Source organism: Heloderma suspectum, chromosome 4 (assembly GCF_057233095.1).
Source record: "Heloderma suspectum isolate Gila_16-S chromosome 4, 16-S_ref, whole genome shotgun sequence".
Classification (NCBI taxonomy): Eukaryota; Metazoa; Chordata; class Lepidosauria; order Squamata; family Helodermatidae; genus Heloderma; species Heloderma suspectum.
The window spans coordinates 305,504,774-305,531,458 of record NC_139461.1 but is presented as its reverse complement, the minus strand read 5'-3'; the positions used below and the strand labels follow the sequence as shown (position 1 = coordinate 305,531,458).

At 45.2% G+C, this 26,685-nt stretch overlaps 1 protein-coding gene across 1 annotated transcript in view; it reads left to right on the top strand.

Annotated features, from left to right (window-relative positions):
* The window catches only part of CHRNA4 (cholinergic receptor nicotinic alpha 4 subunit), a 102,916-nt gene that overhangs the window by 45,789 nt on the left and 30,442 nt on the right, over window positions 1–26,685 (top strand). Inside the window, exon 4 of the mRNA XM_084854384.1 lies at window positions 939–1,048. Coding sequence (XP_084710510.1) covers window positions 939–1,048 — 110 coding nt within the window. The remainder of the gene's footprint in view (window positions 1–938; window positions 1,049–26,685) is intronic.

The window sequence follows — 26,685 nt, the reverse complement described above, 5'->3', positions numbered from 1 at the left end:
TGTCAGAGAAATCCACAATGGAACCAAATAAGTTTATATTTCCATGAATGCAACCCGTGGATTCCACAGTGGACTGGCTTTCTCTCTGTTGGGGAGATTTTGCTGATTTGTGGACTGGTTTTCTAACTTTCCTGAATTTTGCACAAATTTCATCATAGAATAATACTCAGAATAAAAAACCCAGCTAAAATTGTGCATTTCCCTCATAGGCTAAAACATGAAAATGTGCGCTTGGTGTGTGGGGGATTTATGCATTTTTGCACAAGCAAATTTGCGCAAATTCGGAAACCCCCCCTCCCCTATTCTGTTGATGGGTGGAAGATGGAACAAAAGGTGCTTAACAATATGAAACACAGACAGAACAGATTCTATACAATCAGTACATCCCTGCCTTTCAGTGGTATTAAATTTTTGATAACTTGGGGTCTTTTTGGCACATAAATAGCCTTACACATTTGAATTGAAAAAAAGAAGGAACTCCATACTCGAGCTTACTTCAGGGTGCTGGAGATGAAGAGATGATTTTGTTATTTTGTCTTGTAGAGCATCACTTTGGCTTTATGGACTCCTAGATAAATACCCAGGCAGCTGCCCCACCCCCTGCAAAATTAACAATATGGTTTTGTGAAATATACCCATTTCAAATCCTATTCAGTGGGGAGAGCTGAAAGATTTGCAAGATGGAAATGGTCGGCAGGGAAAAAGATAAGTGCCCCAAGGCATCGAAAGCTGGGCTACTGCTACAGTCTCAGGCCTTGACATGTCATATTTCATTTGCTCCTTTGCTCCATGGGGTAAATTGCTGAATTAGACTTGATAAAGATGTAGTTTAGTTTCAATTTCACTTCCCAGCCCAATTATATATGCATGTTTTCTTTCTTTCTTTCTTTCTTTCTTTCTTTCTTTCTTTCTTTCTTTCTTTCTTTCTTTCTTTCTAGGAGTGGCATGATTATAAGCTACGCTGGGATCCTGAGGAATATGAAAATGTTACATCTATACGAATCCCCTCCGAGCTCATTTGGAGGCCGGACATTGTTCTCTACAACAAGTAAGAAGCCATTTTGAGCATATTAGCTTTAGAACAGCGGGTTTTCAATTGTGTTCCTCAGAACTCAGAGGTTCCTTGGGGTTCCTACAGGAATTGTTCTGTAACAGCCAACAAGTGTCCCTTAAAGCAGGGATTGCAGAACCTCAGGCGTCAGATTCAGTCCTCCCGCTCTTCCCAGATGGTCATGCCTCTTTCTCTGGCACCACCTTCCCCCCAGCCCAACCACCAATCATTGGGTGGTTTTTCAGCTTTTGTGCAGTTTTTCCCCCTTTCTAAAACATTGGAATGCCTCTCTCAAGGCTTAGCTACTGGCAGTAAGAGTTTTAAGCTAAGCTAAGTTGGTATTTTTGATCCTGCCCGCTTTGCCTCTGGCCCCACCTGACACTGGAATGTGGCCCCTGAGAGCTTCTCCAATTGGAATTTAACCTTCAGGCTGAAAGAGGTTCAACACCCTGCTTTAAGGCAGCTCATCCACCAAGTCGCACCCTGGGTTCCCCTCCAGGCTTGCAGGATCTATGTTGTTGTTTTTTCTAGAAGTCTGATATCCACCAACCTGAAAGCCTAGTGCAAAAGACATGCACTTAGGACTAAAGAATTCTCAGCCCAGGAATTTGCTTTGAGAAACAGAACTGAACTGCGCTCACCATCTTTCCAAAGAAAACTCCACTCCTGGTTACACTTTCCCCCAGATTTCTTCAATTCAGCAGTATAATTTGGGGTGGGTGGGGGAAAATGATTTTGTTGTTGCCATTGTTAAAAAACTGGGAGTCCAAAATCCTTGCTGATATTCTTCATATGACTCAGAGAGCTGTCTGTAGATTTGGGTCTAACCTCTACCCACCCCTGCCTTAGAATATGCCAGAATCCTCTACAAAGTGTGCAGTTTCCATGGCCAGATTTTCAGGAGTTCTTCATCAGAAGAACTGATGCAGAAAGGGGTGCCCGGAAGGCAGACAGCTTGCTTATTTATTTATTCATTCACAACATTTATATACTGGTCCACATCAAAAGATTTCAGAGCAGTGAACAATAAAGGTAAAAACACCATGTTAAAACAGTTAAGGGCACAATCCTATGGCTGCTAGTCAGTGGCTAGACAGCCATAGGACAGGTCAGTTCCCTTAGAACCGACCTCCACCGCCTCCCGCGCTGCCTTGTAGGCAGCGTGGATCAGCCCCACACTCCACGCTCGTAAGAGCAGAGAAAATGGGGCACTCCTGGAGGCAGGGTGGGGGGAAGTGCCTTTCTGATGCTTCCTAAGCATCGTCTGGCCTCCGCCCCCCTCCCGCTCCGACTTCCTGTGGCTAGACAGCTAAAACTGGCTGTCTAGCTGTGAATGCAGGGATGCTGAAGCACGGAGGAGAAGATCCCCTACGCACTGCTCCTGCCCTGCATTGGATAGGTCGCCTACAAGTTTGGAGGTGGGTGCCTATCCCGATAGGATTGCACCCTCCAACATTTTTTAAATGACAAGTTTCAATAAGGCTGAATTTAATAAACCATGGCTGGTCACTCAAAGAAGGCCTCTCGAAATAACAATATCTTCAGGAGGCACCGGAAGAAACACAGTCCAAAGGCACGCAGTTCTGCAGGAAGCGGGCCACCACACTCAAGGCTCATGTCCTAGTGGACTCCAACCAGGCCATGGGTCCATGTGGAACCACCAGGATCACCTTCTCCGATGACCTCAGTGACTGGGCAGGTTGGTAAGGGAGAAGGCGCTGTCTCAGGTATCCTGGTCCCAAGTTGTTTAGGGCTTTTACTGCCAAAACCTTAAACCTGTTCCAGTAGCAAATAGGCAGCCAGTGCAGTTCCCTCAGCAAAGGAGTTGCACACTGCAAAGTTTATTAATCACCGCTTTAAAATGATGTTCATCTGACGGTTTCACACTTCTCACTTTGTGACTGGAGAATTATGGATCAGGTCAGGGTGGAAGGCTTATCTGGTGCAGCGTAGGCCTCCAATAATGGCCAGCCAGATCTCTTTGGAAAGCTCTCCAACATGCCATGGTGTGCAAGGTTCTGTTCACAGCTTTGGCTGAACGTCTGGCTAGGGGACGGGGCCAGCAGGTGTAATCCCGCTCCTCCCCTCATCCATTCATTCAAATCCCTGCATGCCATGAGAACAAGGTGAATGTTTCTTTTTGAAACCAGACAGAAGTAAAGCCCAGCAGCCACATGTTACAACCATCACATGGAATCTGCTTTAAATTGCTCCACAAAGTGCATTACAGCCATGTGGACTGGCTCACTTTTCCACACAGTTTGCCATTTTCTTTTTGCTGTTTCTGATGGCAGAGATAACCTTTCCTTTCCTGCCCTTCTTCCTTTCTCTTTCCTCTATTCTCTTCTTCATTGTTATTTATCTGTTTGTTTGTTTGTTCATTTATTTAACTTTTGTTCATCCCTCTTGTTCATGTCTCGGATACCTCTGCGTTCCTAAGCATGGAGAGGAAGTGGGAAAACCTGGAGGGGAGGGAACTCAGGAGAAAGGGATGTGGGATGATGGTCATAGTTTTTATTGTACTAAAAAATAGAAAAAACCAATAAGCTGTTGATAACAACAACAACAACAACAAGCCCCTTTCTTGCTTGCTTTGTTTTGGGGTTGCTTTTGTTTTGTTATTTTTTTCCTTTTTTGGATTGGGCTTTCTTTTCATTCTAATAAAGTCACTACTCCTTGGCAGGATTCCTTTAAGACTAACAGGGAGAGAGAGAGAGAAAGAGAGAGAGAGAGAGAGAGAGAGATTAACGAACAGCAACACTTGTTTGATTGGCCATTCAGTCTCCAGGCTCTCAAGTTGTTGCAGCTACCTGCTCACTTACCATCTTGTGACTTCAAAGAAAATGTGCTGCCAAGTTCTTTCTGAGAATTAAATGAAGCCTTCCTTCCTTCCTTCCTTCCTTCCTTCCTTCCTTCCTTCCTTCCTTTATGGAGGGAGCAATCCTATGGCCGCTAGTCAGTGGCTAGACAGCCATAAGGTATCTTGTTTTCGGGAATCAACCTTGGAGCCCGTGCTCTGAGGTCAGTTCCCGGAGAACTGACCTCCCCGCCCCCTTCCACGCTGCCTCATGAGCACAGAGGATGGGGCAGCGCAAAGAAGTCCCATCCTCCACTCTCGCAAGAGGAGTATGGAGCGGTCAAAACGGGGTGTGCCAGGGGGCATTCTGGGGCGGGGAGGGCGGAAATACTGGTACAACACATCCAATGTGTCATCCGGTAGCCTCCTCCCCAGCTCAGCCCTCCCACAGCTAGACAGCTACAATCAGCTGTCTAGCCGAAAATGCAGTGCAGGAGGAGTGTGGAGGGAACGATCCCCTCCATGCTTCTCCTGCCCTGCATTGGATAGGCGGTCGCCCCTGAGTTCAGAGGCGGCCGCCTATCTGCATAGGATTGTGCCCTTATTTATTTAATTTCATTCTATACCACCCAGTAGCCCTCTGGGCGGTTCACAAAAATTTATATAAAAAAGAGGTACAAAAGTGGGGGAGAGACACCTTACAGTTTTGATGGTTGACTGATTCTTGTTGTTTTTTAATTGCTTTTTAACAAATGAGCATTCCCGTGCAGACCTCTCACACAAACCACAGTTACTGATATATATATATATATATATACTATTTAAAATAGATTCAGATCAACAAACTGTAAAACAGCAACAACAGACAAACAAAAAACACTCTACCAGGTGATTTCAGTTCTTTTGTAAAGGCTTGGTGGAATACAAAAGTTTTTACATGTCTGCAAACAGAGATCAAGTGGAACACAAATGGACCTCTCTCCTGAGAGAGCATTCCACACCTCTGGAGTCACAACTTACTAAGACCTATACTAAGACCAACTACTAGCTCCTACAGAGCACCATAAATGCACATGGAGCTTTGCAAGCAGAACGATAGGCCATTGGTCCAAGAAGCTTACAATATAAATTTAGACATCGGGGGCAATGAGAGGGATGGGAGGAAAGGAGAGGGGCCAATATGCACGTATGCAGTTTAAGGCTAAGCTTGAATTTTCATGGGTGAACAGTTTAAGTGAGACAAAAGGGAGTTTGGGGGCCCTTGAAATGTTCTCTCATAGATACTTCCTGCCTTTTCATTTTCACACCATTTATTGTCCCTGTTGGCACCTACTTTGGTATCATCATGATTTGGTATCAGTGATAGTGATCATTGCCATCATTATCACCATCATTATTTTAAAGCTTCTACTTCTTTCTGGCTATGTGATCAAGGCCATCAGGGCTCATGATGATGTCACAGCACCAGACAGCCAATCAGATTTGGCCAGGCAATAATATTAAAAAACAAAAACGAAAGAGCAAATCAAAGTGTTTCCTGCCCTCCATCTGGATGCATGGGAGAACATGCCCCTATCACTTAAGTGGGGAGACAGATTTTGCAGGGGGCAATTTCCCCCTTCATGAAATACCTCCAATTTCAATTCACTCATCCCTAAAGCAGTTACAAAAGACTTTATGGGAAATCTGGGTTTTAAGGTGGGATTTGAAGGGGCAGGGAGAGAGATAATGATGTCATGCAAGTGTTTTGGGAGGGGAATTGTGGGATATTTGAGGGTAAAATCACTATTTGGCAAATGACTATGAACCATGTGGTAGCTACTTAAATGCATTCTGCGTATGGCAGCTATATCTGTGTGGACAGGCAGCTGTCTGGGACTTCTGCCTGTATTGTAAGCCACCATGTTGCTATGCTACTGTCCAATGGTGATGTGCAGATCTGAGGAAATGGGGGTGGGGTACATTACAGATGTGGTGGAGGCTGCAGAAGATCGCAACCTAGCAGAGTTGCCATGAGAGGTGAGCTTTGAAAAACATTTCATGAACTAAAAGTGGTACATCTTCATTTTCATTTAATATTTATAGAACACCACTCTCCTGAAAGGACCCAAGGCAGAATGGCAATACGTAAATATTAGATGCTGAATACCTGCTAGAAAACAGCCACTTTAGAATTGGCCTTATAATAAAATGGAAAATGATAGGGTTGTGGGGGGGACTAAAAAAGCTATCTCATATAAAGCAACCCAACATGAGAAGGAATTCATTTTGGGGTTTGTTTGTTTTTTTAAGTTGGCCATCTTTAATCAAGATTTGTTTCTTATAACTCAAGATTTTTTTCTTATATCCTCTGCAAGGGCTGTGTAATTAATGATATATGAGGACATGAATCTACCTTATGCTAAATGAAGCACCAGCACTTTAATATTATATTATTTGTCTCCTAGATCATAGCCAAAGAAAGGCAAATATTTGTTTCTGTAAACTTTGCACGGAACAAGCAATTCTTTTCAATGTCATGAAGCTTTAGCCTAAACAAGTTTCAGGCCCAGCGGATTTATTTCACTTTAACATTTTGATTTTGGTCAGTTTGGAATCTTGCAAGAATTTCCATATAGTATCTCAAATGATTGCCCCTACTAGTTAGGGGCAATCAAGGCTGTGGGAAATTGCAAACAGGTTTGGGCTGAATATAACCAACTTACTGCCTTTCTTTTAATGTATAGCTTACCATTCTTTCATGAGAACTCCTGGTGGATGACAGCCACATAAAATGTCATAATGTAATAGAAATGTATTTTGAAGGATCAAGCAAACCATGCCCCATATTTTTCTCCTGAAAGGTTCTATAATGTCATAGCCTTTTCAGTTGCATCTGTGTGCAGATTACTGTGGCTTTTGACAAGGGTAGATTGGCTGCAGGGACACAGACCTTGTTTCTGGGGGGTGACATGAAGGCTGAAGCTCCAATATTTTGGCCACCTAATGCGAAGAGAAAACTCCCTGGAAAAGACCCTGATGCTGGGAAAGACTGAAGGCAAAAGGAGAAGGGGATGGCAGAGGATGAGATGGCTAGATAGCATCACGGATGCAATGAATATGAACTTGAGCACACTCCGGGAGAGAGCACAGGACAGGAAGGCCTGGCGTGCTATGGTCCATGGGGTCACGAAGAGTCGGACACGACTGAACGACTGAACAACAACAATGAAGGCATGGTGCCTTAAGTTCCAGGAGAGGAGGTAGGGTAGATAAATATTGGAAAGCGAGACTGACTAGAAGTCTGACAAATGGTATTGCCTAGCTTCTCCTTAAATGCATTTGGTCAGTTTCACAGCCTGACAGTGTTCTGCAGGGGAGAACACACAGCCTCTATGTATTCTTCTTTTTTGAAAAAAAATGGAGAAAAGAAAAAGTCACGACACAACAGGACAAAGGGGTGGGAGGGAGTTAGGTCACTTTTTACGCGATCAGGAGTAGGCAACTGGGTGCCCCCCATATGTTTTGGATCACATCCCATTATATCCAGCTAGAATGGACAGTAGTTATGGGACTACAAGTCCCATCATATCCAGCCAGCATGCATGGCAGTTGGGTATTATGGGTGTTGTAGTCCAAAACATCGGGAGGGCAGGGTGCATACCCCTGTATTAAATATACCACCCCATACCCACTGGTCCCAATCCAACTTTGGGCATGTAGTCACCTCCTGTGTAATGACGGATGACCCCAGGTTCACATTTGTCTCCTCATCAAAAGACTCATCTAGCCAAATCTAATAGGGCTCTGATGAGCATTTGCGTCGGAATCTGCTTTGATAATATGCCTCGAATGTTGTTTACATGCGTAGGTCTCTCTTGCTGGATTACAGTGAACATCTATTAGTGGTGTCATTATTACTTTCATTTTTATCCCACCTTTCCTCCAAGGCAGTCTGGGCAGGAGGCATTTTATTTTCTTTCACTGACAAAATAATTTGTATCCCACCTTTTGGACCTCAGCATTACTTTAGTTTATTTATTTTTAAATGTATTCATTTATAATACTTATATACTGCTTAATATATTAGAATCCCTAAGCTGTTCACATTAAAATACAATACCACAAGATAAAACAAATAAATAATTTAAAAGATTCCAACACCGTAAGAATAAAACAGGGGAGTAACAGAGTCCTTCTGTTAGGTGGCTTCCCTCCAGTTTATCTTCATGACAATCCTGTGAGGTAGGTTAAGCTGTGGGATTGTGGAATAGACCTCCCCCCCTTGCCAAGGCACAGCAGGCCAGGCCCCCAGCACTTCTGGTCTTTTAGTAGGCACTGAAGTTTGTTTTTCCCCTTCATGGATCACTGTCTTGTTGTGGCGAAGGGGCTTGCATAACTCAGTGAAGCCATAAGCTATGCCGTGCAGGGCCAGCCACAATGGACAGGTCATGGCAGAGAGTTCTGCCAAAATGTGGTTCACTGGAGAAGGAAATGGCAACCCACTCCAGTATTCTTGCCAAGAAAACCCCATGGAATGTATCACAAGGCTAAAAGAGATGACGCTGGAAGATGAGCCCCTCAGGTCGGAAGGTGTCCAATATACTACTGGGGAAGAGGCTAGCAGAGGGTATTTCCAAGTAGCGCCAGAAAGAGTGAAGTGGCTGGGCCAAAGCAAAAAGGACACTCAGCTGTGGATGTGTCTGGTGGTGAAAAGAAAGTCCGATGCTGTAAAGGACAATATTGTTTAGGAAACTGGAATGTCAGATCAATGAATCAAGGTAAGCTGGAGGTGGTCAAACATGAGATGGCAAGATTGAACATCGACGTCTTGGGAATCAGCGAACTAAAATGGACAAGCATGGGCAAATTTAATTCAGGTGACCATTATATCTACTACTGTGGGCAAGAATGCCTTAGAAGAAATGGAGTAGCACTCATAGTCAACAAAAGGGTGGGAAAAGCAGTACTGGGGTACAATCTCAAAAATGATAGAATGATCTCGGTACGAATCCAAGGCAAACCATTCAACATCACAGTAATTCAAGTCTATGCACCAACCACTGAGGCCCAAGAAGCTGAGGTTGATCAGTTCTATGAAGACCAACAACACCTTCTAGAACTAACACCAAAAAAAGATGTCCTCTTCATCATAGGGGATTGGAATGCTAAAGTAGGAAGTCAAGAATCACCGGGATAACAGGCAAGCATGGCCTTGGTGTACAAAATGAAGCAGGACAAAGGCTAATAGAGTTTTGCCAAGAGAGCACGCTGATCATAGCAAAGCAAACACTCTTTTCCAACAGCACAAGAGGCGACTCTACACATGGACATCACCAGATGGTCAATATCGAAATCAATTGATTATGTACTTTGCAGCCAAAGATGGAGAAGCTCTATACAGTCAGTAAAAACAAGACCTGGAGCTGACTGTGGCTCAGATCATGAGCTTCTTGTTGCAAAATTTTGGCTTAAATTGAAGAACGTAGGGAAAACCACTAAACCATTCAGGTATGACCTAAATCATATCCCTTCTGAATATACAGTGGAGGTGAGGAATAGATTTCAGGGATTAGACCTGATAGACAGAGTGCCTGAGGAACTATGGACAGAGGTCCGTAACAGTGTTCAGGAGGCAGCAACTCAATCCATCCGAAAGAAAAAGAAATGCAAGAAAGCCAAGTGGCTGTCTGATGAGGCTTTACAAGTAGCTCACGAAAGAAGGGAAGCAAAAAGCAAGGGAGAAAGGGGAACATATATCCAACTGAATGCAGATTTCCAGAGAATAGCAAGGAGAGACAAGAAGGCCTTCTTAAATGAACAATGCAAAGAAATCAAGGAAAACAATAGAATCGGAAAGACTAGAGATCTTTTCAAGAAAATCAGAGAACTCAAGGGAACGTTTTGTGCAAAGACAGGCATGATAAAAGACAAAGAAGGCAGGGACCTAACAGAAGCAGATGAGATTAAGAAGAGGTGGCAAGAATACACAGAAGAACTATACAGGAAAGATCTGAATGTCCCTGATAGCCATGATAGTGCGGTCACTGAACTTGAGCCGGACATCCTAGAGAGTGAAGTCAAGTGGGCCTTAGGAAGCATTAGTAACAACAAAGCTAGCGGAGATGACAGTATTCCAGCCGAGCTATTTAAAATCCTAAAAGATGATGCTGTTAAAGTGCTGCATTCAATATGCCAACAAATCTGGAACACTCAACAGTGGCCACAAGACTGGAAAAGGTCAGTTTACATTCCAATTCCAAAGAAGAGCAACGCCAAAGAGTGTTCAAACTACCGCACAATTGCGCTCATTTCACATGCCAGCAAGGTGATGCTCAAAATCCTACAAGCTAGGCTTCAGCAGTATGCGAACCGAGAATTACCGGGAGTACAAGCTGGGTTTCGAAGAGGCAGAGGAACTAGAGATCAAATCGCCAACATTCGCTGGATCATGGAGAAAGCAAGAGAATTCCAGAAAAACGTCTATTTCTGCTTCATTGACTACGCTAAAGCCTTTGATTGTGAGGATCACAACAAACTGTGGCAAATTCTGAAAGAGATGGGAGTACCAGACCTCCTTACCTGTCTCCTGAGAAACCTGTACGAGGGTCAAGAAGCAACAGTAAGAACCGGACATGGAACAACCAATTGGTTCAAAATTGGGAAAGGAGTACGACAATTATTATTATTATTATTATTATTATTATTATTATTATTATTATTATATTTATATCCCGCCTTTTTCCCAATACTGGGACTCAAGGTGGCCTTACAACGTTAAAACTGCTACAATTAAAACCTATAAATAGAAATATAAATACAACTGTATAAAAGTTAAAAATATAATTAAATCATCAATATTAACATTGTAAAGATATTAAAACATTAAAAGACAACCAGAACAACAAAAATGGTATCCATACGTCGCATTTTCCCAGGTCCAGACTAGTTATCCCCAAAGGTCTCCTGGAACAAAAAAAGTTTTTGCATGCCTGCGAAAACATATCAAGGAGGGTGCCGCTCTCGCCTCCCTGGGAAGGGAGTTCCAGAGCCTTGGGGCAGCCACCGAGAAGGCCCTCTCCAGCGTGCCCACCAGGCATGCCTGTGATGATGGCAGGATGGCGAGAAGGGCTTCCCCTGAAGATCTCAGGGCATGAGTAGGCTCATAAGGGAGAATACAGTCTTTCAGATAACCTGGACCCGAGCTGTATAGGGCTTTATAGGACATAACCAGCACTTTGAATTGTGCCCGGAAACAGACTGGGAGCCAGTGAAGCTGTTTTAACAGAGGAGTTGTATGCTCCCTGTAACCAGCCCCAGTCAGCAGTATGGCAGCAGCTCTTTGAACCAGCTGAAGTTTCCAAATACTCTTCTGAGGCAGCCCCACATAAAGTGCTTTACAGTAATCCAAACGGGATGTAACTAAGGCGTGTGTCACTGTGGCCAAGTCAGACATGTCAAGGAACGGGCGCAGCTGGCCCACTAGCTTTAACTGTGCAAATGAACTCCTGGCCACCACTGAAACCTGGACATCCAGGCTCCGGGCTGGATCCAGAAGTACACCCAAGCTGTGAACATCTGTCTTCAATGGGAGTGTAACCCCATCCAGCACAACCTGAATCCCTATTCCCTGATCTACCTTTCGACTGACCAGGAGCACCTCTGACTTGTCTAGATTAAGCTTCAATTTGTTTGCCCTCATCCAGTCCATTACTGCCAACAGACACCAGTTCAGCACCCCAACAGCTACCTTGGGATTATATGGAAAGGAAAAGTAGAGTTGGGTGTCATCAGTGTACTGGTGACACCGAACCCCAAAACTCTGGACAACCTCCCCCAGTGGTTTCATGTATATGTTAAACAGCATGGGGGACAAAACAGAACCCTGAGGGACCCCACAAGCCAATGGCCAGGGAGTCGAACAGGAGTCCCCCAGTACCACCTTCTGGGTCCGCCCCTCCAAGAAGGAATGGAGCCACTGTAAAACAGTGCCTCCAAGTCCCATCCCAGCAAGGTGGCCCAGAAGGATACTATGGTCGATGGTATCGAAAGCCGCTGAGAGGTCCAGCAGAACCAACAGGGACACACTCCCCCTGTCTAGTTCCTGGTGTAGGTCATCCACCAACGCGACCAAAGCTGTTTCTGTCCCATAACAGGGTTTGAAGCCAGATTGAAATGGATCTAGATAATCTGTCTCATCCAGGAATCTCCGGAGTTGGGAAGCCACCACGCATTCCAATATCTTGCCCAGAAATGGAATATTGGAGACTGGCCGATAATTATCCAATATAGTGGGGTTCAGGGAGGGCTTTTTTAACAAAGGTCTCACCTTTGCATATTCATGGAGCAGGCAACAAGGTTGCATATTGTCGCCCTGCTTATTTAACTTATATGCAGAGTACATCATGAGAAACGCCAGTTTGGATGAATCACAGGTCAGGATTAAGATTGCCAGAGAATTATCAACAACCTCAGATACGCAGATGATACCACCCTAATGGCAGAAAGCGAAGAGGATCTAAACAGCCTCTTGTTGAGGGTGAAAGTGGAGAGTGCAAAAGCTGGTTTGAAACTCAACATTAAAAAAACGAAGATCATGGCATCTGGCCCCATCACTTCTTGGCATATAGAAGGGGAAGAAATGGAAGCAGTGACAGATTTTATTTTCTTGGGCTCCAAGATCACCACAGACGGTGACTGTAGCCATGAAATTAAAAGACACTTGCTCCTTGGGAGGAAAGCTATGGCCAACCTAGACAGCATAGTAAGAAGCGGAGACATCACCTTGCTGACAAAGGTCCGTATAATCAAAGCTATGGTTTTCCCAGTAGTAATGTATGGCTGTGATAGCTGGACTATAAGGAAGGCTGAGCGCAGGAGAATTGATGCTTTCGAACTGTGGTGCTGGAGAAGACTCTTACGAGTCCCCTGGACTGCAAGGAGGTCAAATGAGTCAATCCTAAAGGAAATCAACGCTGAGTGCTCATTGGAAGGACAGATACTGAAGCTGAAGCGCAAATATTTTGGCCACCTAATGCGAAGAGAAAAGTCACTGGAAAAGACCCTGATGCTGGGAAGGATTGAAGGCAAAAGGAGAAGGGGACGGCAGAGGATGAGATGGCTAGATAGCATCACCGATGCAATGAATATGAACTTGAGCACACTCTGGGAGAGAGCAGAGGACAGGAAGGCCTGGCGTGCTATGGTCCATGGGGTCACAAAGAGTCGGACATGACTTAACGACTGAACAACAAAGAAGTCTGTTTTATTCCAGCGTGCTTTTATAGTCAAACACTGCCACTTTTACAATGTTTTCAACTGCTGCTATTTTCGTAATTGTCCATTCATTGGATTTGTAGTTTTACGGATTTATTTTAAATTGTTAACCACCTTGAGAACAATTTCTGTACAAAGGCAGGATATATGAATTGTTTTCCCTCCCAGCTCCTCTTTTGGGATCGTGTGTGGAAAAGGAAGGCCGAACCTTGTCTTTGAGCTGGTTTTACAATTGCTGTAGCTTAGCTGGAAAAGCAGCAAAGGGTTTTGTTGGTTTGTTTATACATTTTATATCTTCAGTTGATATTTCATACATGACTGTGTGTGGGTTGCCTGCTCCATGAATCAGGCTGAAGCAAAGGAGAAATGTCAGGGCCAAAGTAAAAGTGATATCTGAGGCCCTGTGAACAGTTTCCTGACTTTCTGAACTCAAATGCAGCCAGTGTAGTGATGGGGTAGCTGAGAATTTCTCTGGAAAAGCAGCAAGGATGCTTAACCCTTTCCCTGAAAGCTGCTCTTATGATCAAAATTACCTCCCCAGCTGCTTTTCCACCTGTGTGGAGAAACATTCAGGGTTCCTATGGGTTGGATCTGATTGCAGTGGGGGCAGGGGGCAAGGAGGCACTGCAGGAGGAAGGGGAAATTAGTTGTGCCCCTGCCCTCTTCCTCCAGTGTGTTGTCTCTGCTGGATCCTGGGTTCTGTGAATGGCCCTTGGGTTTGCAGAATGACCAGTCTGAAGCCAACCCTCTTTTCCCTTGTCACACCCCCGCTCTGCACTTAGGCATTTAAAATGTTTCCATGGTGGCTTTTAAAAAGTCTCATTGTACCGGGGGGGGGGGGGGATTGGGGGGGCACTGCTGGGAACGGATTGGTTAACCCTCCCCTCTGCGATACTGTGACTCCCCTGAGAAATTTCCCCTCCTCTGCTGCAATCAGACTTTTTAAAAGCCTCTTTTGCCACCAGTGGAGGCTTCTTAAAAGCCTGGTTGTGGCAGGGGAGGGTCGATGGGCGAGTGTGAGTGAGTTTGTATGTGAGAGTATATATGTGTGTTTGTATGAGTGAATGGGGCTGTGTGCTGTTTCCCTGCCCGCTACTGGCATGCGCCCCCCAAAATGCTTGCCTAGAATCAATTCAGACATTGGCCTGAAAAAATTCCCCCACCCATGATTTGAAACAACAGCAGAAACAGTGCAAGTCATGGTCTCCCAGTCCCAGGTCCAATCTCGCCCAGCCACTAAATACATACACAAGAAAACCAAAGAGAAAAATCCAGACTGAAGTCACTAACCAAAGACGTTCTTGTTTCCTCTGCTGGGGAGAAGTGAAGATGAGTGGATGTGAAATTCATCTTCCAAGGACCCATCCCTGCAGTTGTTACATTATCCTCTCATCTTGGCTCATTATTGTCAAAAGCTTCCACTGACGCTCTCTGGAGGACCAAATTAAATCAGTAACTGTGGCTAAGCTTGTTCCAGGGAGTATATATATACTTGTCAACATTCAGGAGGAACCTTAAGCCAAATTAATATCCAGAAAGGGAATTAATATGCAGTAGGCTTTCTCTTTGTTAGATTAATCTGAAGGCTCAGCAAATAGTTTCTTCTAGACCTGGCAAAAGTGCATGCCAAAGGAAGGGTGATGGGCTCAAGTTATAGGAATAATGGGCTCAAGTTACGGGAAACCAGATTCCGGCTGAACACCAGGAAAAAATCAGGACAGCCAGTGTGGTGTAGTGGCCAGGGTGTTAGACTGGGAGTCGGGAGATCCAGGTTCTTGTCCCCACTCGGCCATGGAAGCTCACTGGGTGACTTTGGGCCAGTCACAGACTCTCAGCCCAGCCTACCTCACAGGGTTGTTGCTGTGAGGATAAAATGGAGAGAAGGAGGATTATGTACGCTGCCTTGGGTTCCTTAAGGAGGAAAAAGGTGGGATATAAATGTAAATAAATAAATAAATAAATAAAATCTTCCTGAGTGTTAGAGCAATGCAACAATGGAACCAATTACCTAGGGAGGTGGTGGGCTCTCCCACACTGGAGCCATTCAAGATGAGGCTGGACAGCCATCTGTCAGGGATGCTCTGAGTCTGACTTGGATTCCTGCACTGAGCAGGCGGTTGGACTCGTTGGTCTTGTAGGCCCCCTCCAACCCCACTATTCTATGATTCTATGATGCCACAGAAGCTTTCACAGAAATTGTTTTTGACTCTGAGGAGCTCACAACTGAAAGGTTTAGGCAGGCTTCCCCAACCTAGTGCTCTCCAGATATTTTGGCCTACAACTCTTAAAATTCCTGACCATTGGCTGTGCTTGCTGGGGGTGATGGGAGTTAAAGTCCAAAACATCTGGAGGGCACCAGGTTTGGAAATGGTCTTCCAGGGCAGGGCCAGGCAACTACTTTTGGTCCAGGGGCTGGATTGCCCCCTCCAAGATCAAGCCGGTGGGCCTGCTGGCACCATGAGGGCCCGGCCCTTCCCCTCCCATCATGTCTTCTGCCCCGCTCACTTCTTAATTTTTTTATTATTACATTTATAGCCTGCCTTTTTTCTTGTTGCAAGGGACCCAAGTTGGCTCACAGGGTCCTCCTCCTCTCCATTTTATCCTCACAACAACCCTGTGAGGAAGATTAAGTTGAGAGTCAGTGGCTAGCCCAAAGTCACCCAGTGAACTTCATGGCCTGAGTGGGAACTAGAACCTGGACCGCCCAAGTCCCAGTCCAAAACTCTAATCGCTACACTATGCTGGCTTCCCCCCCCCCCTTTTTTCCTCCATGCAGAAAGGGGCCATGCAGAGACCCGGTCCTGCAAATGCCACCCAAGTTGGCCACCTCCTTCCTGTCTCCCAGCTGGGGCACAAGTGGTGTGGAGAGGGACCCGGGATGGGACTTACCTTTCCCGAATGTCCCTCCCGGCGATGGGTCCCGGTGGCGGTTTGGCAGGTCTTCGACAGGGGCAGAGGCGGCAGCCGGTCTTTCGACTGGCTGCCGCCACCGCCATTCCAATAAAAGTAAAAAAAAAACCACGCCCCCGTGATAGGCTACGTGACGATTAACGTAGCCTATCACGGCTAGATTTGCAAAGTCAGCCGTGATAGGCTACGTGACAATTAACGTAGCCTATCACGGCTAGATTTGCAAAGTCAGCCGTGATAGGCTACGTAAATCGTCACATAGCCAATCACGGGTGACTTAAAAAAAAAAAAATAGCATTCCCTTATTTTCGCCGTAGTCTATGTAAATCTTTACATAGACTACAGGGACCAAATAAGGAACGCGAATGGCGGCTCCCTATGGGGGCCGCCATTTGCGTACGCGCTTTTTTTTTTTTCAGAGTCACCCGTGATAGGCTACGTGACGATTAACGTAGCCTATCACGGCTGACTTTGCAAATCTAGCCGTGATAGGCTACGTTAATCATTACGTAGCCTATCACAGGGGCGTTTTTTTTTTTTTACTTTTCTTGTAATGGCGGCGGCGGCAGCCGGTCAAAAGACCGGCTGCCGCCCCCGCCCCTGACGAAGACCTGCCGAACCGCCGCTGGGACCTGCCGCCGGGAGCGACATTCGTAAAAGGTAAGTCCCATCCCGGGGGGGGGGAGGGGGCGGGGGGGAGAATTTCTCCCCGAACCTTCAGAGGACCAAATGTGTTGGCACTCGGCCCCCCGAAGTTTCGGGGATAAATTCTCCCCCATCCCTACCGGATTCTAAAGAATCCGGCCTCACTGGAATCCATGGCGAAATTCTCTGCCATCCCTACATGGGTGATAACTCCCCATCCTGAACTGTTCTTCAAAAATGAGGGTGCAGTCCTGTGTGTGTATGTGCAAAGCTGCCCCCTCCATTGAAATGAATGGGGGAAGTCTACCTGCACAGGGGCTCATGTCGCATCACAGTGAAGCAAACACAGGAAGCGGTCCCAGGGCATAGTCTGAAGGCACATGAGTCATCCACCTTGCTGAAGCGAAGCAGGCTTGGGTCTGGTCAGTGCTTGGAGGGGAGACTACCTGGGAACCACATGTAGCCACCTTGACTTCCACGAGAGAAGAAAGGTGGGACATAAATGAAATAAATAAACAAACAAACAAATTAGGGGTGCATAACCTCAGGTCGCAGGCCACATCCGGCCCTCGGGGTTTCCTCAGATGCCCATGCCCCCTTCCCCTCACCCCACCCCATGGATAATTTGGTGGGTATTTTCATGTTCCCCCCCATTCTAAGCGCTTTTTTTACATGACACATTTATTATACGCTCAGCATTCCTTACTCATGGTTGTTTACGGGTTCTTGAGACACCGATGTGACCCTCCAGTTTCAAGAGCACTTTCCCTGTTTTTTTTTTTTTTTAGAGTGGGGAAAATGGAGTATTATTTGTGAAAGCGAAAGAAAATGTATTTTCCTACTTCTGTAATTGCGATATTCTGCTATAGCACTGAACAGGGGTGATGTAGCTGAAAAGCAGGAGAGCAAAAGCTCTTTGCGTAGAGCTCGCATCTCAATTCTGCAACAAAACCAAAAGTAGTTACAGTGGATTAACAGCTGGTGTGGAAAAGCTCTAAAAGGATAAAATGCCCCTCCTGAGGCAGCGAAAGATATAGGTTAAGATCTGCCCCACCCCTTTGCCTTTGGCCGCACCCACTTTGCCTCTGGTCCCACCCACCACTGGAATGTGGCCCCTGAGAGCTTATCCAAAACTGAATTCAGCTGTCAGGCTGAAAGAGGTTCGGCCACCCCCACCCCCTGCTCTGTAAACATAGGAAACTGCCTTATACTGAGTCAGATTATGGGCCTATCTAGCTTGCTATTGTGTACATTGACTGGCAAGTTCTGTCAACAGATCTCCAGGGCCTCAGACAGGGGTCTTTCCCAGTGGAGATGCCAGGGACTGGCCCTGGGCCCTTGGGCTTGCAAGCTAGAGCTCATCCACAGGTCAGGGCACCAGAGTCCTGCTTCACATTGATTTCTTGGCAGAGTGTTGTTAATCTGCAGGAAAGACTTGGGTGAAAATGCCAGCCAAGTTTTCCAGCAGTTCTTACAAATGGAATTGTCTTAATAAACCAAAACACAATGGCATTCACGTGCTGACGCTGCAGTTGTCTATAAGAAATTATTTGGCTGGTGCCTCATAAAGGAAAGTGCCTCTTCTTTGGTGACAGGATTTAGCAGTTTAGGCTGAAGGGGGGAGGGAGGGGGGGAGGGAGGGAGAGGGAGAAAGCAAGAAAGGGAGATGGAGAGCTTGGCTCAGAAGCACAGGGTGAAGGGGGTTGCTTGCCCAAGTGAGCCTAGGATAATGGCAAAGTGCAAAGCAAGCGGAATTAATTAATTAATTAATTAATTAAATTTCTATACTGCCCAAATAGCTGAAGCTCTCTGGGCGGCTCACAAAAATTAAAACCACAAAGTGCAGCATAAAACAATATAAAATATGATAGCTTAAAACTACAGTATAAAAGTACAACCAGAATAAAAAATAGCAGCACTGCAGAGATTAAAATACAGATTTAAAACACCAGAGCTAAAAGGTTAGGAAGCGAAATGCTAAATACTGGGAGAATGAAAATGCCTTCACCTGGCGCCAGGAGGCATACAACGTAGGCGCTGAGCGAACCTCTCTAGGAAGGAGAGAGGCCATGGGAATGGCTAGGACAGGAGGCCAAAGTGGATCCCTTTTCCCACATGACCTTTCAGCTGCGTACAGTGAATGCATGGAGCGGGATTGCGCCTGCTGCCCCCAGCCCTATCTCCACATACTGAGTCTGCCTGCATCCTCAGCCTATGCTGAGATAGATGCGCATAAACTCTGTACACACAGGCACAGAAGGTGGGAGGCTTGGGAGTGAGGACAGCAGGCCTCTGTTGCAATGCAGAAAAGCGTCTGGAAGCTTCAATTGGTGCAAACTGTGGCAGTTAGCCTGCTAACTGTTGCATGCTATCAGGATCATATTACCCCTGTCCTGAAAGACCTGCCCTGGTTGCCAATTGCTTTCCAGGCTCTATTCAAGGTGTTGGTCTTTAAAGCCCCAAACAGCTTAGCACCTGGTTATCTAAGGGACCTCCTGTCTCTCTATGAACCTGCCTGAGTACTAAGATCGGCAGGAGAGGGCCTCTTGAGGCAACTGTTACCTGCAGAGGTTCTTTTGTTGGGCATGCGTGAAAGGGCTTTCTCCTCCGTGGTCCCCAGCCCATAGAATGTGCTCCCACAAGAACTATGATTGCCCTCTCCCCCCCAGCCTTCAGAAAGAGTGTGAAGACACATCTTTTCAAGTTAGTCTTTTAAAACTTGTGTAGTTTTTTTTAATGTTTAAATATTTTTTTTACTGTTTTTAATGTTCTTGTTTTTCTTGTTGCAAGTTTTTTTTTTAGTTGTAGTGCACACTGGCTTGATAGCTTTTTAGTCGATTAAGCGGTATATCAATGCAAATAAATATATAAAGGCATGAAGGAAGAAATCAATGCAGATACAGCCAGCATGTGAAGGTTGGAGGCTGGGAGAGCGGGTGCGCTCTCCCCCACCCCAGCATGATCATTGCACACAGCTGGAGGACGTTGTAGAAAGGGAGAACTTTGCAGGGGGAAGGAGGGATGCCTGCCAGGCTGAAAAGCAGGTGCAGGAAAAGCTTTGGCACTCCGCTTTCATTCTGTCACCTGGAATAACACAGGGATCTGCTTTGTGCTTGTTTGTTTGTTTGTTTGTTTGAAGCATTTTCACCTGCTGTTTAGCTCCCAAATGCTCCCCAACCCAGAGTAGCTTGCAAAGATCAGAAAGACAGTTCCCTGCCCTCAGGCTTGCAATCTAAGTGACATGATATTCAAGGAAAAGGGATTAGAAGGGACAGGGGGAGTGTGACCCCATTGATTCTCCTGGACCTCTCAGCTGCTTTCGATACCATTGACCATGGTATCCTTCTGGATAGGTTGTCTGGGTTGGGAGTTGGAGGCATTGCACTACAGTGGTTCCGCTCCTACTTGGATGGCCGATTCCAGAAGGTGGTGCTGGAGGATTATTGCTCTGTGCCTTGGCAACTATGCCATGGGGTTCCACAGGGCTCTATTTTATCCCTTGTGCTGTTGAACATGAACATGAAACCGCTAGGGGAGGTTATCCGGAGGTGTGGGCTGAGGTGCCATCCATATGTGGATGACACCCAGCTACCTCTCTTTCTCATCAAACCCAGGTGAGGCAGTGGCTGTTCTGAATCAGTGCCCGGGCACGGTAATGGACTGGATGAGGGCCAATAAAGTGAAACTCAATCCAGACAAGATGGAGGTACTGTTAGTGGATGGTTCATCTGCCCGGCTAGGTGATGTTCAACCTGTTCTGGAGGGGGTTGCACTCCCCCTAAAGGATTGGATTCGTAGTTTGGGGGTGCTCTTGGGTCCAGAACTGCCCCTCGAGCCATAACTGGATTTGATGGCATGGAGCACCTTTTATCAGCTTAGGTTGATATATCAACTATGCCCTTATCTGAACAGAGATAGCCTAGCTGTGGTTATCCATGCTCTGATAACCTCTCATCTGGATTATTGTAATGCATTATACGTGAGGCTGCCTTTGAAAATGGTCCAGAAACTTCAGCTAGTCCAAAATAGGGCAGCAAGATTGTTAACAGGGACTGGCCAATGAGATCACATTACACCAGTACTTTTCCAGCTGCACTGGCTGCCAGTCCATTTCCGGGCCGGATTCAAAGTGCTGGTATTAACATTCAAAGCCCTTAGCAGCTTCCGACCAAGTTATCTGAAGGATTGCCTCCTCCCATATGTGCCTGCCCAGTCCCTAAGATCTTCCTCAGGGGTCCTTCTCCATGAGCCCCTGCCAAAGGAAGTGAGGTGGGCGGCTACCAGGAAGAGGGCCTTTTCGGCTGTGGCCCCTCGGAGGTGGAATGAGCTCCCTAAGGAGGTTTGCCTGGTGCCTACGTTGTTCTCCTTCCGGCTCCAGGTCAAGACCTTTTTTTATTCTCCCAGTATTTTAGCATTTTAGCTTCCTAATCTTTTACCTCTGGTGTTTTCAATCTGTATTTTAAATCTCTGCATTCCTACTAGGTCTTATTCTGGTTCTACTGCTATATTGTGTTCTTTAAGCTTTTATATTTTATATTGTTTTTATGCTGCACTCTGTAGTTTTAATTTTTGTGAACTGCCCAGAGAGCTTCAGCTATTGGGTGGTATACAAATGAAATAAAAAAAGAAATATGGCAGGGAGGAGGGAAAAGCAACCCGAGGTGCTAGTCCTTAGCATCACAGTTCAGCGGGTAGTAATTCAGCAAGTCATTGAGCTGGATCTAAGTACAATAGGCAGGCTTCTGCTTCTCCCTCTGGTCACCTCAGTGATGGTAGCTGGAGGGAGGGAGTCTTGCAGCTGGAGCTGTATCCAGACACGATGGAGGCAGCCTGATTGCTGCTTCCTGTCTCATTGTTGGACCCAACAGGGCAGTTGGGATGAGCACCTGCTAGGCTGAAAGTAAGTCAAGATGCAGCTTTTTGACTTGGCTTTTCAAATTATCGCATGGCTCTTAAGGCTGCATTTATTGTTATATTATGTTTCTTCTTCATCTGTTTTACTTGTTGAATTTTTTGTACACTACCCTGGTTGGTTTCAGAAAGGCAGTATAGAAATAATTGAATAAATAGTCTCAGGCATTCTTAGCAGGCTGGCTGTGGGTTTCACTCAGACTGAAACCACTCCATCTGATACGGCGGCTGCGCCCCTTCCTTCCCGACCATCTGCTCCCATCGGTAGTACATGCCCTGGTCTCCTCTCATTTAGACTACTGTAATGCGCTCTACGTGGGGTTACCCTTGAAGACGGTTTGGAAACTGCAGCTGGTACAGAACGCGGCGGCTCGCCTGATTAAAGGCAGCCGCCGGCGAGATCACATCACTCCAGTGCTGAAGGAGTTGCACTGGTTACCAGTTGTTTTCCGGGCCAAATTCAAGGTGTTGGTTTTGACCTTTACAACCCTATATGGTTCCGGCCCAGCCTATCTTAAGGAGCGCCTCCAGCAACACCAGACAGGCCGCTTAACAAGATCAGCCTCGGATGGCCTTCTCTCTGTCCCATCAGCCAGGACAGCTAGACTGGTGGGGACGAGGGAGAGGGCCTTTTCTGTGGTGGCCCCCACTCTGTGGAACTCCCTCCCTAGGGAACTCCGTCATGCCCCCTCTTTAATGAGCTTCCGTCGTGCATTAAAAACGTGGTTGTTCAGGCAGGCATTTGGGGTGGGTTAGGGTATTTTAGAAAATGTTTTTATTGTTGAATTTTAATTTATTGTATGTTGTACATCGCCCAGAGTGGCTGGGTGACCAGCCAGATGGGCGATTAATAAATTTAATAATAATAATAATAATAATAATAATAATAATAAACATAAAGTGAGACGGTTACATGCCCTGTTCAGGCAGGCTTTCATCTGACAGCTATGTCTAGTAGCCACAAACAGACCTCTCACCCATTTTTTTATTCACTCATTTTCTTAATTTTTTTATGCTAATGGCCATCACAACATCTTGAGGAAATGAGTTCTGCAGATAAACCTCATATTGCATAATGTTCCCTAAATCCTGCTGCCTAAATACTCTCCATTTCACTGTATGACATCAAGGATTTACTCACAGAGAGAGCACCATTTCCCCCTGTTTACCCCCTCCACCCTAATCAGGATTTATTTATATTGATTAATTTATTACATTTACATCTCACCTTTCCACTAAAAAAATAGTGCTCAAAGACGCTAATGATGATGAAACACAGAACTATAACTGCAACATAAAAACAGATCAGTTAAAAGCACAATTAAAAACACATCAAGAAAACGTAAATAGCATTCACCAGTTAATAATAATAATAATAATAATAATTATTATTATTATTATTATTATTATTTGGTCTCACTTCCCACCACAAAAGCAGTCTTGAAGCAATTTAAACACACAAATGCAGAAATCCATTATTAACAGAAAAAACCCAAATCAATATAAGCCATAAATAAACACTATAAAAGCATAATCTAAAAACAATAGTTAAAACTTACTTTGGGAAAGAAGTCAGCTGAAAAGCCAACAAGCTGTCTTTGCCTGACATCCCTCTGACCCCACCCTGCAAGTAAAAATCCTCAAGTGCTTAATAATAATTTTAAAAAGTTAAATTATTTTGGATTTATTACCTTTTTATTCCAATCTAAGAATCACGGGGTCTCCCCACCCCTATTTATTCCTCCTAACAAGCCTGTGAGGTAGGCTAGGCTGAGACAGGGTGGCGGGCCCGAGCACTTGGTGAGCTTCAGAGCTGGGTGAGGATTTGAACCCAGGCATTCCTGGTCCAGGCCAGGGGCTCTATTCATTACACCAGACTTACTCCTTTTTTCCTTCATACTGCAGTGTGATTGACTGAATGACAGATGCCTGTGCCCCCATTTCTCTCTCTCTCTTCTCTCTCTGCTACCGCTTGATCTTTCCAGTTTCCCGATACAAACCACTGAGGAACAGGCTTGATTACCAAGGCACATGGAAACTCAGAAGCCAATCATTCTGACAACACCGTTGCTAATGCTTACTCCTGTGTACCAGTCTGATATAAATAGCCAAAAAGACAACTGGGAAACATATGCCCTGCTTTAGAAATTTCTCTATTCTCCCGTGGCAAGAGACATCAGGAAGCGATTATGTAAAGTTCGCTAGAACAGTCATTTTCAGTTTGGATCATAAAAGCTGAAAGACTCCCTCGTCCCACTGCTTCTTCTCTCCCACTTTTGCACTATTGCCAGCCATTCACAGCTACGCTCCTTCCCCGCATGTAAAAAATAAAATGAAACTAAGGACATCCCCAAGCATTGTAATAATGGGTTCTAGTGGGAAATCGGAACATGCACAGTTTGCCACAGCTTTCATTCCCTTTCGTTCATTTGCATCTCCCCACTCCACATCTCTGATGTGCATCTACAGATGGATAAAATACTGTCCCCCTCCCAAGCAATCTTGATGTAATCATCATACACATAATTACATCAAGACTCCCTTTGTCTAACTTTTACAGATGCACATGTACACTTGTGTGCATGGGTAAAACACTGCAAAAAAGCAATTTGGACATGACCGTACATTTGATTGCTTCATGTTTTTGGGTGTGTGTGTGTGTGTGTTTTACTGATGATCATGTGCGCTGGTGTTCATTGATAAAACACCAGAAAAACGCAAGCTTGATGTTATTGTACATATGGTTATATCATAATTCTGTAGCGTCGTGTTTTATTAACGTGCAGAAGTTAAAACATCACATAAAACACCCTTGACGCAATCATACATACTATGGCAACATGGTTGCTTTCAGTGTGTATTACTAAATGTAGAGGGGGGTAGTGGAAGAAAGCAAATCATTTTTAGTTACTATTAGAATATCCAGAAATTTAAAACTCTGGAATATAAGAATGAGTGGATTTCCCCCGATTCCACTCCTTTATTGCTTCTGTGGTTAGAGATGCTTGAGGAATTGATCTTTGCAAATTCCTATATTATGAAATGACCAAACTGCACCTCTTAGACAAATGTGTGGATCAAAATTTAGCGCTCTGCCAGATTTCATACCTCTCGAAATGTTGCTGCCCAATTCTTAGTGGTTTAAATGTGTCGATATGCCTTTAAAGGCATATTTTGAGAAAATTGTTATTTTTAATTTTAAAAATACAGATTAAAGCAGAAATGGAGAGAAATGAAATTATGGATACAAACATCCAAAAGTGAAAATAGACAGTTTGCCTCAGCTTTCAGATAACCTGGATATCATGTGCACACACACACACGCGCGCACACACACACACACACTATTATCAGTGTGCATTGATAAAAGACTGCCATAAATTAGTCTTGATGTGATTTTACATATGATTGCATCAAGATTCTTTTTATGCGGTGTTTTACTGATGTCCACATCTGCTCCTGAGGATGAATAGAACACAGCACAAATAGAACCTTGATACAACTGTGTATATGATCACATAAAGATGGCACAGTGTTTTATCGATGTGCTTTCATGTAGAGGGAAAGGAAACACATGATGGAACTGAAGGAACCTAAAACTGAGACTAACTGAGCATGTGTCTCATTCTGTACAAAATTTGGGAATGAAATAACAACAACAGAACCATTTGTTGTTGTTCAGTCGTTGAGTCGTGTCCGACTCTTCGTGACCCCATGGACCATAAGCCCAGGAAATTTGGAAACTCAAAGAGTCAACATTCCGGGAGGAAATCGAGTGAGAATATCAGAAGCATCCCAGCCTAAGAAGGAAAAATGTTTTCTGCACAAGTCCAACAGGTTTGATCCAGTCTTAGTCATACTTACAGCAAACCCATTGTAATAATGAGACTTGTTAGTTACGACCTACTTAAATCCCATTGATTTCAATGGGTCTAGTATAAGTATGATTAAGTCTGATTCCAAACCACTGTGCAAAACTTTATTTTGCAGCCGTTTTGCAAAAGCAGTAGCGCTAATCACTAAAGAAAGGCCCAGAAAGAAGAGACATTCTGCCACCAACTTGAGATAAATTATTACATCTGTTCCACACAGAAGCCATGTTGTTCGAGCCATCGCCTTCCCCAGACAGAACTCATCCAGGGAAGCATGTTGCATTTGTGAAATCTACAGATTGCCCTGAACTCTGCATGGTTGCTTCAGCACACAGATGTGTTGCGACAGCGACAACACGGGGATTTGGTAGCTTTTGCTTGCCTTTGGCAGAGAGCTTCTCAGTCCCGAGAAGATGAGGAGTGGGATGCGTGGGGGGGGGGGGTTGTGTGAGTGGGAATGGCTCACAGCTAGAGGTAGAACTTCTGAAATTGTTGAGAGGGCTAGGAGCTAGCCGAGCTGAAAGGGTTCTCAGATAGGCCTTGATCTACATCTATTCCAATAGATGGTCTCCTTTCCTTGACGGTGGAGGAGCTGACTCATTAAGAGAACCACACTGCCCAAGATATGATGCTGCCAGAGGCAACGGAGAAAATGTCACCCCCTCACATTCCAAGTACAAAAGCTGACTGGACTGTTGGCTGGATTTTTCTTTGACACCAGCAATGCGACAGCATCATTCAGTGCGCTTGAAGGAAGCAGGCTAGCTTGGGGGTGTAGGGAAAGCCACAGTCACAGAGTTCTCTCCTCCAACACCTTGCTGCTGCTTTCCAGCATTTGGTGCCTGAGGCAACCTCTTCATTTTGCCAAATGGTAGGGCTGGCCCTGGCCGAAGAAAGCCTATGTTTCAAGACAGGCCTGTAGTGTGACATTCTCACCATGTCAGCACTACAAAGAGCATCAGTGGAGAATATACTCTTCTACAATGAGCCTGTCCAGTTGTATATAGATAATAACATTTCTTCCGTGATAACGTGGGGGTGGTCAAGAGACTTGTTTGTGTCGATGTTTAGCCTGCCCCATCCTGAAGGCTTGAGGTGAGTGACAGAAGCAAAAGGAAAAATGTTCTCCCATAGGAACTTCCCCATTCATTCATGTCTTCATAGGAGACTTTACTCTAGGTCAGGGGTACACAACCTTTTTGGCTCTGAGGGCTGCATTGGGCAGTGCCAGGCGGCAGGACATA